This window comes from Notolepis coatsorum (assembly GCF_963971535.1).
Source record: "Notolepis coatsorum genome assembly, chromosome: 1".
Classification (NCBI taxonomy): Eukaryota; Metazoa; Chordata; class Actinopteri; order Aulopiformes; family Paralepididae; genus Notolepis; species Notolepis coatsorum.
In genome coordinates this window covers 247036330-247056152 of record NC_140165.1, presented here as the reverse complement: position 1 = coordinate 247056152, position 19823 = coordinate 247036330, and the positions used below count along the sequence as shown (strand labels likewise).

The 19823-nt window shown below is 43.1% G+C and overlaps 1 protein-coding gene across 2 annotated transcripts in view; it reads left to right on the top strand.

The window, feature by feature from the left end:
• The window catches only part of atg16l2 (ATG16 autophagy related 16-like 2), a 171744-nt gene that overhangs the window by 122763 nt on the left and 29158 nt on the right, over positions 1-19823 (top strand). For both annotated transcript variants that reach the window (XM_084314865.1, XM_084314866.1), the window contains 2 exons: positions 9447-9596; positions 10335-10382. In XM_084314865.1, coding sequence (XP_084170991.1) covers positions 9447-9596; positions 10335-10382 — 198 coding nt within the window. The remainder of the gene's footprint in view (positions 1-9446; positions 9597-10334; positions 10383-19823) is intronic.

The window sequence follows — 19823 nt, the reverse complement described above, 5'->3', positions numbered from 1 at the left end:
TTATTCGGCATGCAGTGACACACACACACACACATGCGATAGTTCCGCAGCCATTAGTTAGTTCTCCAGCTGCGGGCAGCAGTTCATGCCCACGCTTGTGGAGCCTGACGGCCGCTGGCATGTAGGACCGGCCGAGGCGATTAGTGTCAGACTCTCTGTGGCTGAACGGGCTCCTCATCTTGGCTATAGGACTGAGACTAACCACCAGACTATTAATAATGCATTACGAAGATGTTCTAATGCGCTCCCAAGAATCTGTAATGTTCAGTCAGCATTATGAAGTACCTAATACCCTGAAGAAGACAGTTGGAACATTAGTGATTAAAGACTCTTTATAAGGAGCTACGTTGAGTATCCGCCATTCCTCCTTATTGGAATCGTGCTGCCAACACCAGCACCTCATGCAGCCTGTGGTGTGTGTTTATCTACCCTTTAGTTGTATTGATCATCATCATCATCGTTTTATACTAGGGATGTCCGATATTATCGGCCGATATTGGCATTAAAATGTGATATCGGAAATTATCGGTATCGTTTTTTTTTTTACATTTATTTAACCTTTATTTACCCAGGCTAGCAAGTAAGAACAAATTCTGATTTTATTTATTGTCAAAAGTATGCATAATGTTGTGTTAATTCCACGACAAGAGATATGTAATGTTAATTACGAGAAATTATTCCGTTTTTTTGGGGGGGGGGGGGGCCTGCATATATCGGTATCGGTTGATATCGGTATCGGAAATTAAGAGTTGGACAATATCGGTATATCGATATCGGTAAAAAAGCCAATATCGAACATCCCTATTTTATACTAATACTGTATCAGGTTATGGGGTTTGTAATATCCACTGTCCAGCGGTCGTCTCCACGCTGATTACAATATGCACTCCTTCTCCTGTGAGGCTGAGTGATGGTTGTAATTTAGCCTCCGTGACACCTCTCGTTCATCCCCCTCCCCTCTGGCCGTCGCCACGACGACTCCCCGTCTTCATCTGTTACCTAGCAACCGTCAACCCACATAATAGCCTCCCCCCTCCTCCTCCTCCTCCTCCTCCTCCTCCTCCTTCGCTGTGAGCCGGGCGATTGTCTGTTGTTATGACACACAGTTCAGCTTCACGCTGAGAGAGACAGAGAGACACAGAGAGAGAGACAGTGAGAGAGACAGTGAGAGAGAGACAGAAAGACAGACACAGTGAGAGAGAGACAGAGAGAGAGAGAGAGAGAGAGAGAGAGAGAGAGAGAGAGAGAGAGAGAGAGAGAGAGACAGAGAGAGACGGTGTGAGAGAGAGAGACTGAGAGAGAGACAGAGAGACACAGAGAGAGAGACAGAGAGACACAGAGAGAGAGACAGTGAGAGAGACAGTGAGAGAGAGACAGAGAGACAGAGACAGTGAGAGAGAGAGAGAGAGAGACAGAGAGAGACGGTGTGAGAGAGAGAGACTGAGAGAGAGAGAGACAGAGAGACAGAGACAGTGAGAGAGAGACAGAGAGAGAGAGACAGAGAGAGACGGTGTGAGAGAGAGAGACAGAGAGAGAGAGAGAGAGACAGAGAGGGAGAGAGAGACAGGGAGGGAGAGCGAGGGAAAGAGAGGGAGAGCGAGGGAAAGAGAGAGACAGTGAGAGAGGGAGAGAGCGAGAGACAGATAAAGGGAGGGAGAGAGAGACAGAGACAAAGAGAAAGAGATAGATGTTTCCCATGTCAATAAAGCCCATTTGAATTGAAATTGAATTGAATTGAATTGAATTGAGATACAGAAATAGACAGAGATACAGAGCGAGAGAGGGAGAGAGAGAAAAACAGAAAGAGGGAGAGAGAAATACAGAGAGAGACAAAGAGAGGGAGAGAGAGAAAGACAGAAAGAGGGAGAGAGAAATACAGAGAGAGACAAAGAGAGGGAGAGAGAGAAAGACAGAGAGAAACAGAGAGAGGGAGAGAGAGAGAGAAAAACAGTGAGAGGGAGAGAGAGAGAGAGAGAGAGAGAGAGACAGAGAGAGAGACTTTTGATGTTCTTTTATTAAAACATGTCAGTAGAGACACAAAAATCTCACGGCATCTTCATAAAAACAACACACACACCCACACACTCACCCGCACACACACCCACACACACACACACGCACGCACGCACGCACACACCCACACACACACACACACACACACACACACACACACACACACACACACACACACACACACACACACATACACACACACACACACCCACAACCACCCCAACAAACCCCAAAAACCTCCTTCAGCACATAAAAACCACTTGACATTCAAAATCATATGTTCAGCCCCTCCCCCCCCACAGTACCCATTGCATTCCCCAGTCCCCAAGCACTCTCCACCAGGTCCTGCCTCTCCCTCTGGATCTCCACCATGCTCTCCTCCACAGAGTCCCTCGCGATGAACTTGGTGACGACCACGTTCCTGGTCTGCCCAAAACGGTGGCAGCGGTCCACACCCTGCTGCTCCGATGCAGGGTTCCACGCCAGGTCCATGAGGTAGACGTGGGAGGCAGCGGTCAGGTTAAACCCGACCCCTCCAGCCTTGAGTGACAGGAGCATGATGACGAGGCCGCCGGGGGCGGGGCTCTGGAACTCCCTGATGACCTGGGCCCGCCTCTTCTGAGTCAATCTGCCGTCCAGACGCACAAAACTGAAACCATGGTCCCTGAATGGGGTTTCTAGTATGGTGAGGAAACGTGTGAACTGAGAGACCACCAGACTCTTGATGCTGTCGTCCTCATCGCGCACCCTGAGCAGGTTGTCCATCAGAGCTTTAACCTCCTCCTCTTCCATCTCCTGTGAGAACTCCACCAGCTGACTGGCCCTGATCTCACCTCGACAGAGAGGACAGCGCGCATGTTCCTGCTCCGTGCTGACGACCAGAGTGTGTGATGACAGGCAGGCGGACCGACTCCAGGCAGACAGAACACTCCTCGTCTGAACCGCTGGACAGGCCCAGCCCCAGGCGCTCCACCAGACGCCCCCGCAGCTCGTTCACCTTGCTGCTCTTGTTGCGCCGGAGGGTGATGCACTTCACCAGGGTCTGGAGGTTCTTGTCGCCCTGAGTGACCGACCTCTGGATCGCTCTGTCCCACCACACCTTCACCTCCTTCTGTGATGTAATATTGACCCCAAGTCCAGGAGAGAACAGGACAGCCACCCCTGCACTATTATTAGTGCCATGACTCATCACCAATCCCCCCCTCCAACTGAGTCCCCAGTCAACCTCATTACCCACATCACTATGGGTCTCTTGTACAAAAATAACATTTACATTTTTCTGTTTCGCATAATTAGAAAACAGCCCCCTTTTTACACCATCCCTAGCACCATTAATACTAAGGGAGCCTATCCGCAGGACTTCCATGTGAAAAAAGAGGGAGAAAACAGAGTACAAGAACCAGAAAAAGAAACCCACCAGCAGATGTGTACCATACAGTTTATACATTATGAACCCGTATTTGATGACATTCTTTTCCTGACATTAGTAGCCCACTTATTCAGTCGGAACTTCCTCCTGGGTGTCATCAGAGAGAGAGAGAGAGAAAGACAGTGAGAGGGAGAGAGAGAAAGACAGAGAGAGAGAGAGAGAGAGAGAGAGAGAGGACAGACGCTGTGGGAAGAGTCTCCGCTCCGACGGCTCGCTGAGTCCTGGCTCCTTGCTCTCCTGTCGCTGTGATGTGTGTTTAATCACAGTGTTTAAGTATCACGCCGTTTTTAATAATTGAACAGGTCGTGAGATATGGACGAAATAGCGCTTTTGTGTGTCTTGACAGATATTGCGATGGCGGTGGTATGACTCAGTGTTGCTGGGAAAAGAGCTTCAGTCGTTTGTTCATCTGATGTGGTAGAAAGTCTGTCTAAAGAGAAGTCGCGTCTCTCTGCCGCCATCTTGATAACGGGGACTAACAAGATTAACAAGACCAGACCTCTATCTCTTTGAATATCTAACTATCTGTCATACATACAGTATCAGCATTTTGCTTTCATATTTGAAATCACTGGTAGATTTAAATGGACACATTTACTAGACTAGATCACTGAGTAATATAATTTACTAGACTAGATCACTGAGTAATCTAATTTACTAGACTAGATCACTGAGTAATATAATTTACTAGACTAGATCACTGAGTAATATAATTGACTAGACTAGATCACTGAGTAATATAATTGACTAGACTAGATCACTGAGTAATATAATTTACTAGACTAGATCACTGAGTAATATAATTAACTAGACTAGATCACTGAGTAATATAATTTACTAGACTAGATCACTGAGTAATATAATTTACTAGACTAGAGATCACTTAGTAATATAATTTACTAGACTAGAGATCACTGAGTAATATAATTTACTAGACTAGAGATCACAGAGTAATATAATTTACTAGACTAGAGATCACCGAGTAATATAATTTACTAGACTAGATCACTGAGTAATATAATTGACTAGACTAGATCACTGAGTAATATAATTTACTAGACTAGATCACTGAGTAATATAATTAACTAGACTAGATCACTGAGTAATATAATTTACTAGACTAGAGATCACTTAGTAATATAATTGACTAGACTAGAGATCACTGAGTAATATAATTTACTAGACTAGATCACTGAGTAATATAATTTACTAAACTAGATCACAGAGTAATATAATTTACTATACTAGATCACTGAGTAATATAATTTACTAGAGTAGATCACTGAATAATATAATTTACTAGAGTAGATCACTGACTAATATAATTTACTAGACTAGATCACTGAGTAATATAATTTACTAGAGTAGATCACTGAGTAATATAATTTACTAGACTAGATCACTGAGTAATATAATTGACTAGACTAGATCACTGACTAATATAATTTACTAGACTAGATCACTGAGTAATATAATTTACTAGACTAGATCACTGACTAATATAATTTACTAGACTAGATCACTGAGTAATATAATTTACTAGACTAGATCACTGAGTGATATAATTTACTAGACTAGATCACTGAGTAATATAATTTACTAGACTAGATCACTGAATAATATAATTTACTAGACTAGATCACTGACTAATATAATTTACTAGACTAGATCACTGACTAATATAATTTACTAGACTAGATCACTGAGTAATATAATTTACTAGAGTAGATCACTGAATAATATAATTTACTAGAGTAGATCACTGACTAATATAATTTACTAGACTAGATCACTGAGTAATATAATTTACTAGAGTAGAGATCACTTAGTAATATAATTTACTAGACTAGAGATCACTGAGTAATATAATTTACTAGACTAGATCACTGAGTAATATAATTTACTAGACTAGATCACTGAGTAATATAATTTACTAGACTAGATCACTGAGTAATATAATTTACTAGACTAGATCACTGAGTAATATAATTTACTAGACTAGAGATCACAGAGTAATATAATTTACTATACTAGATCACTGAGTAATATAATTTACTAGAGTAGATCACTGAATAATATAATTTACTAGAGTAGATCACTGAGTAATATAATTTACTAGACTAGATCACTGAGTAATATAATTTACTAGACTAGATCACTGAGTAATATAATTTACTAGACTAGATCACTGAGTAATATAATTTACTAGACTAGATCACTGAGTAATATAATTTACTAGACTATACACTGAGTAATATAATTTACTAGACTAGATCACTGAGTAATATAATTTACTAGACTAGATCACTGAGTAATATAATTTACTAGACTAGATCACGGAGTAATATAATTTACTAGACTAGATCACTGAGTAATATAATTTACTAGACTAGATCACTGAGTAATATAATTTACTAGACTAGATCACTGAGTAATATAATTTACTAGACTAGATCACTGAGTAATATAATTTACTAGACTAGATCACTGAGTAATATAATTTACTAGACTAGATCACTGAGTAATATAATTTACTAGACTAGATCACGGAGTAATATAATTTACTAGACTAGATCACTGACTAATATAATTTACTAGACTAGATCACTGACTAATATAATTTACTAGACTAGATCACTGAGTAGAAGTAGAAAGCTTTATTGTCATTGCACAATACAGTACAACAAAATTAGTTTGTGCAGCACCTAAAAGAACAATACCTACATACACACACTACCACACAACACATACATGATGTACCCATAGACACACTACCATACATATATTAGTTGTACCCATCCCATACTCACTATCACACCACACATTCATGTACCCACACATCCCCTCTGCTACATTATGCACTTATTCACAACATTAAAAAGTATTTTTCTTTTAAAGCCTTGCAAAACATCACAGTAGAAAAATTGGCGGAACATATTGCACATTAGAGAATACCATTATTGCATTATTGCACATGTCCCAACATGTGTAATATAATTGACTAGACTAGATCACTGAGTAATATAATTTACTAGACTAGATCACTGAGTAATATCATTTACTAGACTAGATCACTGAGTAATATCATTTACTAGTTGGTAACTGTTGCATTTAAAGCGTGAGTTCAATGGTGGATGCATCTATTGGTAAAGTCTCTGTCCTTTGGTGTTTATTGTTTTGAGGATTATGACTCATATACCCACCTTCTCCATGTCTCTGTGTAATTAGTGTCTCTCTTGCAAAAGGGATCAGATAAGATATTCCTTTATTGATCCCCTTTGGGGAAATTCGGGCATCATAGCAGCATGGGGAGGGGGGAAACAGGTATGGGCAGGGTATGATGTAGGAATATGAGAAAAATATAGAAATATGAGAAGAATAAACAGTGTAAACAATATAATTAAATCTGGAAAAAAGAAATATGAGAAAATAAGATCCTTGATTGGATAAGATCCTGGATGCTTTTTTTTTACCTTGTTGAATAACATGTCATAAAATATAAAATCATCTAAACATAGAGCAGCTTATTGTGTAACATGCCTGCTGTGCTGGCATTGCCCTGAGGCACCATCTCTACCGTTGGATCAAATTTGACCTCTGGTGTCTGTAAGGCCTGTATTGTATTCTCCTGTGGTGTAGATATTCGGGTCTTTCATTGGTGGTGCGTTTATCATTATTACCTGTTACACTATTTTCTACCATTATGTATTTATTCATTTCTAAGGACAGTGGGCAGTCCTCTCCCCTTAGTATATGTTCTTTATTGAGACAGTAGGAAGGCTGAGAGGGAGACAGAGTAGGAGAGACAAAGGTGAGAAGGTTCTTTATTGAGACAGTAGGAAGGCTGAGAGGGGGACACAGGAGAGAGGGTTATTTATTGAGACAGTAGGAAGGCTGAGAGGGAGACACAGGAGAGAAGGTTCTTTATTGAGACAGTAGGAAGGCTGAGAGGGAGACACAGGAGAGAAGGTTCTTTATTGAGACAGTAGGAAGGCTGAGAGGGGGACACAGGAGAGAAGGTTCTTTATTGAGACAGTAGGAAGGCTGAGAGGGGGACACAGGAGAGAAGGTTCTTTATTGAGACAGTAGGAAGGCTGAGAGGGAGACACATGAGAGAAGGTTCTTTATTGAGACAGTAGGAAGGCTGAGAGGGAGACACAGGAGAGAAGGTTCTTTATTGAGACAGTAGGAAGGCTGAGAGGGGGACACAGGAGAGAAGGTTCTTTATTGAGACAGTAGGAAGGCTGAGAGGGAGACACAGGAGAGAAGGTTCTTTATTGAGACCGTAGGAAGGCTGAGAGGGAGACACAGGAGAGAAGGTTCTTTATTGAGACAGTAGGAAGGCTGAGAGGGAGACACAGGAGAGAAGGTTCTTTATTGAGACAGTAGGAAGGCTGAGAGGGAGACACAGGAGAGAAGGTCCTTTATTGAGACAGTAGATAGATAGATGTTTGTCTTGGTGCCAAACATACAGTACATACAGTATAAAAACATACAATATAAAAACATACAATATAAAAACATACAAGAATACATGCAATGCAATCCCTACAATAGAAGTATTTCACAAACAATAAAAAAAATGCTACAGTGCCTAAAAGAGCTCAGTGTTCCAATTTAAAGTGCATATTGCCTTAAAGTGCCTGTCGGCTGGTGCTAGCCCTTATGGTACAAAGTGCCTGTGCATTAGGACTTGAGTTCAGGTGAAGGACAACCTCGAGATATGTGCTATTTTTAAAACTAGATGTCCTACACCTGAGACTTTGGAGTCTTCTACCAGAGGGAAGGGGGTTAAAGAGGTAGTAAGCAGGGTGAGAGGGGTCACCGATCACCTTCTCCCCTTTTCCGCCAGTAGGAAGGCTGAGAGGGAGACAGAGTAGGAGAGACACAGGAGAGAAGGTCCTTTATTGAGACAGTAGGAAGGCTGAGATGGAGACAGAGTAGGAGAGACACAGTAGAGAAGGTTCTTTATTGAGACAGTAGGAAGGCTGAGAGGGAGACAGGAGGGAAGGTTCTTTATTGAGACCGTATAGGAAGGCTGAGATGGAGACACCTGGATAATTACAACTAGACACACCTGGGAACTACATGAACCTACAGACTACAGGGAACTACAGGGAACTAGAGAGAGAGAGAGACAGAGACAGATAGAGAGAGAGACAAGGAGAACAAACAAGGCAGGAAGAGCAGCATGTCTCAGAAACCATGTCTCGCATACTCAATGGCTGTCATGCATACAAAGGGCTCTACATTTGTAGGCATGATAGGATCGTGGACCTGATTGCAGACAGTGTCAGTTCCACACTCGGGTCACCTGCAACATATAAGCTGTATAAGCACACCAGTGTGAAGCCATATAATGCTCAATCTGTGTAGGGACAATTCACTGTTCTCTGATATTTCAGCAAACACCCCCGATGTTGTTATTGTTAATGAGAATAACAGAGAGGTTCTCATCCTAGAAGTTGGTTGCACGTTTGACTACAGTCTAGAGGAAGCCTTTACAACCAAAATGTTAAAATATCAACTGTTAGACCATACCATATCACAACTCGGCTACAACTGTACACTTTTAGTCTTCATATTTGGAAGCCTGGGTCATGTCCATAAGTTGGGTGTTAGAAGCCTTCAGTTGGCCGGTCTTCCGAAGAGAAGAGCCAAACAATTAGCAAAATATTGCTCAGTGTCGGCAATTATTGGCAGCCGGGCAATTTGGAGAAGACGCTGCTATCTGTATCCATGAGCTGTGTGTAGATTGTCAGGTTCATCATCCATGTGAGTCTGTAACGTTGGTTGCCATTGTCAATTTGGGCACGATTGTATCGGAATAATCCCACAATGTACAAGTGCACTGATAATATTTGTGTCCTTTAAACATTGTCTTTATGTGGACATAAATAAATATTCTAAATGTGTGTGTGTCTCTCTCTCTCTCTCTCTCTCTCTCTCTCTCTCTCTCTCTCTCTCTCTCTCTCTCTCTCTCTCTCTCTCTCTGGGCGTGCAGGGCTGCTAGCTGCACACAGGAAGTTCCCCTGCAGGGGAAGGTGACGTCGCTGGACATCTGTCCTGAACACAGACAGCTGCTGAGCTGCTCCAGAGACGACTGTCTCCAGCTGGTCGACCTGAGGACCAGCAGCAGTAGAATCTGTTTCAGGTGAGAGACAGACTAGATGGTCGACCTGAGGAGAATAGTAACAGTATAATGTGTTTCAGGTGAGAGACAGACTAGATGGTCGACCTGAGGAGAATAGTAACAGTATAATGTGTTTCAGGTGAGAGACAGACTAGATGGTCGACCTGAGGAGAATAGTAACAGTATAATGTGTTTCAGGTGAGAGACAGACTAGATGGTCGACCTGAGGAGAATAGTAACAGTATAATGTGTTTCAGGTGAGAGACAGACTAGCTGGTCGACCTGAGGAGAATAGTAACAGTATAATGTGTTTCAGGTGAGAGACAGACTAGGACCAGAGGAGAATAGTAACAGTATAATGTGTTTCACGTGAGAGACAGACTAGCTGGTCTACCTGAGGAGAATAGTGATAGTATAATGTGTTTCATTTACATTTACATTTAGTCATTTAGCTGACGCTTTTATCCAAAGAGACTTACACGTTTTGTACAACAAGACAGCAGAAAGGGCACAACTCTATCAGCTGAGTAACAATGTTCATCAAAGTGCTACAGTGTAGGTTAGTATATTAGGACAAGTGCATGACAGTAAGGTTAGTTAGGGTTAGAGTTATATATATTTCAGGTAGAGAGACAGACTAGCTGGTTGACCTAACTCCCCCCCCCCCCCTCTCTCTCTCTCTCTCTCTCTCTCTCTCTCTCTCTCTCTCTCTCTCTCTCTCTCTCTCTCTCTCTCTCTCTCTCTCTCTCTCTCTCTCAGAGCTGATGGCTTCAAATGTGGCAGTGACAGCACCAAGGCCATTTTCAGGTGAGCTGAAGGTAGACTACAGATGTATTTGTGGCTACCCACCACAATATCAGACAGACCCACCACAATATCAGACAGACCCACCACAATATCAGACAGACCCACCACAATATCAGACAGACCCACCACAATATCAGACAGACCCACCACAATATCAGACAGACCCACCACAATATCAGACAGACCACCACAATATCAGAGAGACCACCACAATATCAGACAGACCCACCACAATATCAAACAGACCCACCACAATATCAAACAGACCCACCACAATATCAAACAGACCCACCACAATATCAGACAGACCCACCACAATATCAAACAGACCCACCACAATATCAGACAGACCACCACAATATCAGAGAGACCACCACAATATCAGACAGACCACCACAATATCAGAGAGACCACCACAATATCAGACAGACCACCACAATATCAGAGAGACCACCACAATATCAGAGAGACCACCACAATATCAAACAGACCACCACAATATCAGACAGACCCACCACAATATCAGAGAGACCACCACAATATCAGAGAGACCACCACAATATCAGAGAGACCACCACAATATCAGACAGACCACAATATCAGACAGACCACCACAATATCAGAGAGACCACCACAATATCAGAGAGACCACCACAATATCAGAGAGACCACCACAATATCAGAGAGACCACCACAATATCAAACAGACCACCACAATATCAGACAGACCACCACAATATCAGAGAGACCACAATATCAGAGAGACCACCACAATATCAGAGAGACCACCACAATATCAGAGAGACCACCACAATATCAGACAGACCACCACAATATCAGACAGACCACCACAATATCAGAGAGACCACCACAATATCAGACAGACCACCACAATATCAGACAGACCACCACAATATCAAACAGACCCACCACAATATCAGAGAGACCACCACAATATCAAACAGACCCACCACAATATCAGAGAGACCACCACAATATCAGAGAGACCACCACAATATCAGACAGACCACCACAATATCAGACAGACCACCACAATATCAGAGAGACCACCACAATATCAGAGAGACCACCACAATATCAGAGAGACCACCACAATATCAGACAGACCACCACAATATCAGACAGACCACAATATCAGACAGACCACCACAATATCAGAGAGACCACCACAATATCAGAGAGACCACCACAATATCAGACAGACCACCACAATATCAGAGAGACCACCACAATATCAGAGAGACCACCACAATATCAAACAGACCACAATATCAGACAGACCACCACAATATCAGACAGACCCACCACAATATCAGAGAGACCACCACAATATCAGACAGACCACCACAATATCAGAGAGACCACCACAATATCAGACAGACCCACCACAATATCAGACAGACCCACCACAATATCAGACAGACCACCACAATATCAGAGAGACCCACCTCAATATCAGACAGACCCACCACAATATCAGACAGACCCACCACAATATCAGAGAGACCACCACAATATCAAACAGACCACCACAATATCAGAGAGACCCACCACAATATCAGAGAGACCACCACAATATCAGACAGACCACAATATCAGACAGACCACCACAATATCAGAGAGACCACCACAATATCAGAGAGACCACCACAATATCAGAGAGACCACCACAATATCAAACAGACCACCACAATATCAGACAGACCACAATATCAGACAGACCACCACAATATCAGACAGACCACCACAATATCAAACAGACCACCACAATATCAGACAGACCACCACAATATCAGACAGACCACCACAATATCAGAGAGACCACCACAATATCAGAGAGACCCACCTCAATATCAGAGAGACCACCACAATATCAGAGAGACCACAATATCAGACAGACCACCACAATATCAGACAGACCACCACAATATCAGAGAGACCACCACACTATCAGAGAGACCACCACAATATCAGAGAGACCACCACAATATCAGACAGACCACCACAATATCAGAGAGACCACCACAATATCAGAGAGACCACCACAATATCAGAGAGACCACCACAATATCAGAGAGACCACCACAATATCAGAGAGACCACCACAATAGCAGACAGACCACCACAATATCAGAGAGACCACCACAATATCAGAGAGACCACAATATCAGAGAGACCACCACAATATCAGAGAGACCACCACAATATCAGAGAGACCACCACAATATCAGAGAGACCACCACAATATCAGAGAGACCACCACAATATCAGAGAGACCACCACAATATCAGAGAGACCACCACAATATCAGACAGACCACCACAATATCAGACAGACCACCACAATATCAGACAGACCACCACAATATCAGACAGACCACCACAATATCAGAGAGACCACAATATCAGACAGACCACCACAATATCAGACAGACCACCACAATATCAGAGAGACCACCACAATATCAGACAGACCACCACACTATCAGAGAGACCACCACAATATCAGAGAGACCACCACAATATCAGAGAGACCACAATATCAGAGAGACCACAATATCAGACAGACCACCACACTATCAGAGAGACCACCACAATATCAGAGAGACCACCACAATATCAGACAGACCACCACAATATCAGAGAGACCACAATATCAGAGAGACCACAATATCAGACAGACCACCACAATATCAGAGAGACCACCACAATATCAGACAGACCACCACAATATCAGAGAGACCACAATATCAGAGAGACCACAATATCAGACAGACCACCACACTATCAGAGAGACCACCACAATATCAGAGAGACCACCACAATATCAGAGAGACCACAATATCAGAGAGACCACCACAATATCAGAGAGACCACCACAATATCAGAGAGACCACCACAATATCAGAGAGACCACAATATCAGAGAGACCACCACAATATCAGAGAGACCACCACAATATCAGAGAGACCACCACAATATCAGAGAGACCACCACAATATCAGAGAGACCACAATATCAGAGAGACCACCACAATATCAGAGAGACCACAATATCAGAGAGACCACCACAATATCAGACAGACCACCACAATATCAGAGAGACCACAATATCAGAGAGACCACAATATCAGACAGACCACCACAATATCAGACAGACCACCACAATATCAGAGAGACCACCACAATATCAGAGAGACCACCACAATATCAGAGAGACCACCACAATATCAGACAGACCCACCACAATATCAGACAGACCACCACAATATCAAACAGACCCACCACAATATCAGAGAGACCACCACAATATCAGACAGACCACCACAATATCAGAGAGACCACCACAATATCAGAGAGACCACCACAATATCAGACAGACCACCACAATATCAGAGAGACCACCACAATATCAGAGAGACCACCACAATATCAGAGAGACCACAATATCAGAGAGACCACAATATCAGAGAGACCACAATATCAGAGAGACCACCACACTATCAGAGAGACCACCACACTATCAGACAGACCACCACAATATCAGAGAGACCACCACAATATCAGAGAGACCCACCACACTATCAGACAGACCACCTCAATATCAGACAGACCACCACAATATCAGAGAGACCACCACAATATCAAGACAGACCCACCACACTATCAGACAGACCACCACACTATCAGACAGACCACCACAATATCAGAGAGACCACCACAATATCAGACAGACCACCACAATATCAGACAGACCACCACAATATCAGACAGACCACCACAATATCAGACAGACCACCACAATATCAGACAGACTCACCACATTAATAGACAGTATCAGACAGAACCACCACATTAATAGACAGTATCAGACAGACCCACCACATTAATAGACAGTATCAGACAGACCCACCACATTAATAGACAGTATCAGACAGAACCACCACATTAATAGACAGTATTAATTAATTAATAGACAATAGACTGTACTCAGGTAGAAGTAATAATCCCCACCACCAAAATTAATATCTACCCAAACCAAAAGCCCTGGGTAGACAAATCCGTCCGTGAGGCTCTGAAAGTGCGCACATCAGCATACAACACCGGGCTGGTGACAGGCAACATGGAAGAACACAAGATGGCAAGATACAACGTCAGGAGAGCAGTAATAGAGGCAAAACGGCGTTACAAGGATAAAGTTGAACTTCAGTTTGAACAGGCTGACTCTAGAGGCATGTGGCAGGGCCTCAGAACAATGACAGACTACAAAGGAACCCCCCTCAAACTGAACAGTGACATCTCCTTAGCAAATGATCTCAACTCCTTCTATGCGAGGTTTGAGGCTGTGAATAACAACACCAGCCTACAAACCACGGCAATGGGGGGGGGGGGGTCTGCTGATGGAGACTCAGTGTTCAGGGTAACAGAGCATGAGGTGAGACGGATCTTTAAAAAAGTGGATATCAGGAAGGCAGCAGGACCGGACGGCATCCCCGGCCGCGTCCTAAAAGTCTGTGCCGACCAACTGGCCCCGGTATTCACTGACATCTTCAACCTGTCCTTGGAACAGGCCGTCATCCCCACCTGTCTGAAGAAGTCCACCATCATCCCTGTACCCAAAAAATCTACGCCAGCTTGCCTCAACGACTACCGCCCTGTAGCCCTCACCTCCATAGCCATGAAGTGCTTTGAGAAGCTAGTGAAGGGCTACATCTGTTCCTCCCTCCCAATCAACCTGGACCCTCTGCAATTTGCATATCGCCCCAACAGGTCCACGGAGGACGCCATAGCCCATGTGCTGCACACAGCAGCATCACATCTGGACAAGAGGAAGGGGAACTATGTGAGAATGCTGTTCATCGACTACAGCTCAGCATTCAATACCATAGTCCCCTCCAAACTCATAGCCAAGCTCAGGGACCTGGGCTTGAACTATGACCTGTGCCAGTGGGTCCTGGACTTCCTGACGGGCAGACCCCAGGTGGTAAGAGCCGGCAACTGCACCTCCTCATCCATCACGCTCAACATAGGGGCCCCCCAGGGCTGTGTTCTGAGCCCCCTCCTCTACTCCCTGTACACACATGACTGCGTAGCACAGCGGAACAACAACACCATCATCAAATTTGCTGATGACACAGTAGTGGTGGGCCTGATCTCTGCCAACGACGAAAGGGCCTACCTGGAAGAGGTAGAGAACCTGTCACAGTGGTGTCAGGAGAACTGCCTCTCCCTGAACGTCAGCAAAACAAAAGAGATGATTGTGGACTTCAGGAGGTCGGGGGTCAAGGACTACAGCCCCCTCAGCATCGACGGGGCACCAGTTGAGAGAGTGAACAGTTTCAAGTACCTCGGAGCCCACATATCCGAGGACTTGACATGGACCACACACATTGACAGTGTTGTGAAGAAGGCACGACAACGCCTCTACTTCCTCAGGCGCCTAAGGAAGTTCCAAGTCAGTCAGAAGATCCTTAGGAACTTCTACTCATGTACAATAGAGAGCATCCTGACCGGCAACATCACCTCCTGGTTTGGGAATAGCACTGCACAAGACCGTAGCAGACTACAAAGAGTGACACGTTCAGCCGAACGCACAATTAGAGGGGGGCTTCCCACCCTCCAGAGCATTTACAACAAGCGGTGCAAGGGGAAGGCTAAGAGAATTATTAAGGACTCGAGCCACCCGAACAACTGCCTCTTTGAACTGCTGCCGTCAGGCAAGCGATACCGGAGTCTTATGGCGAGCACAGAAAGACTCAGAAGGAGCTTCTATCCCCAGGCCATCAGGCTGCTAAACGAACAATAATCGCTAAACGAACAATAATCACTATGCAACAACCATCAAATGCACACAGCACACACACCCACACGCACACACACACTCACTCAAACAAACAACACACTGCAGCACCCACTCTCCACACTTTAGATCACACAAACACACTTACACTTTATATTTATTGATAAAGGATTTGCACTACAACTCGTACACCTACTGTGAATTGTACCTAAACTGCACCTCGTCCATTTATGCCTTGCACTATATAGTATTGTATATTAGTACACTGCACAGTATTGTATATTGTATGGTAACTACGTCTACGAACATTGTACATATGTCTAAACTGAACACTGTGACCTCTTTTTTTTCTTCTAATTTTTACTATGTTTTTATTTCATACTTATCTTGTCATGCACAGTCTCTGGAGCGCAACAGTAAGAAGCATTTTGTACAAAAGTATTCTGTACTTCTGTATGACAACTATTAAAGAAACTTGAAACTTGAACTTGAGTATCAGACAGACCCACCACATTAATAGACAGTATCAGACAGAACCACCACATTAATAGACAGTATCAGACAGACCCACCACATTAATAGACAGTATCAGACAGACCCACCACATTAATAGACAGTATCAGACAGACCCACCACATTAATAGACAGTATCAGACAGACCCACCACATTAATAGACAGTATCAGACAGAACCACCACATTAATAGACAGTATCAGACAGACCCACCACATTAATAGACAGTATCAGACAGACCCACCACATTAATAGACAGTATCAGACAGAACCACCACATTAATAGACAGTATTATAACAGTGATCATTAGACCACATCAGTGGAACCCGCCCACACACAACCTTTATTTAGTCTTGAAAATCTTGAGTTCAACTCTGATGGTGTGGAGAAATAAGACTCATTAAATATTATATACACACTTGCATACACACGCACACTGATATACACACATACATATGCACACTGATACACACACACACACACACACACACACACACACACACACACACACACACACACACACACACACACACACACATACTCACACTGATATATACACACACACACACATACTCACACTGATATACACACACACACATAAACACACACACATACTCACACTGATATATACACACACACACATGCTCACACTGATATACACACACACATACTCACACTGATATACACACACATACTCACACTGATATATACACACACATACTCACACTGATATATACACACACACACACACACAGATACTCACACTGATATACACACATACACATACTCACACTGATATATACACACACACATATTCACACTGATACACACACACATACTCACACTGATATACACACACACACACATACTCACACTGATATATACACACAAACACACACACATACTCACACTGATATATACACACTAAGGCTGTCAAATATATCGCGTTAATATCGCGTTAACTCCCGATTCTATTAATGCCACAAATCTTTTTAACTCAAGATTAACTAAAAAAAAAAAAAAAAATTTTTTTTTTTTTACTAGACTTCACTCAGGTGTATTATTGATGCTCTCATTGATACTATGTTTGTTTCTGAAGTGTGTGTGTGTGTGTGTGTGTGTGTGTGTGTGTGTGTGTGTGTGTGTGTGTGTGTGTGTGTGTGTGTGTGTGTGTGTGTGTGTGTGTGTGTGTGTGTGTGTGTGTGTGTGTGTGAGATATAGAGAGAGAGGGGGGTGAGAGAGATGAGGAAGGGGCAAAAGAGAAAAAGAGCTGGGAGAGTGTGTGTGTGAGGGAGAGAGGGGGGTGTGTGATTAATCAGCCCTTGTGTGTGTGAATGTAACAAGTTCCTAACGTTTTCTTTCCCCTATTATTTCATGCACACTTTATTCATTGTTTTAAATTATTATTTTCTTTTAAGTTATTTTGTGCATCACTCTGTTTTGAATTTGATGCAAATTTGCAATGCATGAGGGTCATCCTTTTGTGTTAAATGGCTGCACAAAGCAAGCATTTGTTGACTCGCATGTTGATAAGAGTATTAAAACTTGGAACTTGAAAAAGATCTGTTTAAGGTATAAAAAAAAAATGCGATTAATTTGCGATTAATCGCGAGTTAACTATGGACAATCATGCGATTAATCGAGTTAAATATTTTAATCGTTTGACAGCACTAATACACACACACACACAAACCACACACACACACATACTCACACTGATATATACACACTGTTAGATTCTGATCAATCAGCCGGTATCACGTCTTCGTCTGTTTGGCTTGTGTTATCCTCTCCATCCACTGACCTCTGCGTTGTGTATTTTATTCCCCCGACGTCTCCTCATACTGGCTGATAAACCTTATCATTCCCCGTTAGTGCAATCCGCAACCATAATAATTCACCCCCTCCGTAAGAATTCGACACTTGACAGCGTACTACCTTACAAGGAAAAGCGTTGTTTATTTTCATAAACAGAAGCCTCAGCTCAGATGTTAACAGATTGTATTGTCCTTGAAAAGTCTATTCTAATGATCTCTCTGTGGTCATCGCGGCCTGGTGGTCATTCCAGAAGCCTGTGGTCGTGGCACTAGTCTCGTGCTGCCCTTCCCCCCCCCCTCTCTGTGATGAGAGGAGGGAGCCTGTGATGGTTCCTCTCTTCTGTGTGATCTCAGTCCTAGTCAGATTGTAGTCGTAGTCTGCCCTTACCCGGAACCACTGTTCGATTTATATGATCTCCGTCATAGCAACGACGGCCTCGCCCCTCCCCTGGTTACTATGTGCCGCTGCCATGACAACAGCTTTAACCTTTACCACACATTTAAAAACGTTTCATTACTGTCAAAACCTCCATCGCTCTGCTCCTGCCTTCGTATCAGCTTGTTGATGTTCTTGGAATGCAAAACATTCTGCTGGCTGCTAACACTGACTGCCTCCTGCCTCCGAACCGCTGCTTCCACCACCCTCTGCTAAACCATGCACATTTTGACCTCTCTGACCTGGCACCGTTAGATGCTATCATCTCCCCCCAATCTATACATCACATACATTGAAAAACACAGATTTCTCTCAACACACACACACACACACAAACCACACACACACACTTTCAATCACTAGAATCTCCTTGGGAGTTGGTAAAGTAAACCCCTTACTGTCTCTGTAGCACTAAACACAGAATAGAGTCTCTCTCCTGCAGGTAATATCAGTTACAACATAGTAAACACAGAATAGAGTCTCTCTCCTGCAGGTAATATCAACTAGAACATAGTAAACACAGAATAGAGTCTCTCTCCTGCAGGTAATATCAACTAGAACATAGTAAACACAGAATAGAGTCTCTCTCCTGCAGGTAATATCAGCTACAACATAGTAAACACAGAATAGAGTCTCTCTCCTGCAGGTAATCTCAGCTACAACATAGTAAACACAGAATAGAATCTCTCTCCTGCAGGTAATATCAGCTAGAACATAGTAAACACAGAATAGAGTCATTCTCCTGCAGGTAATATCAGCTACAACATAGTAAACACAGAATAGAGTCACTAGACACTACCCCCTTCCTATCCATGTAAGTTGTGCGTTCAGAAGCGCTGGTTAGATGCAGCTTCT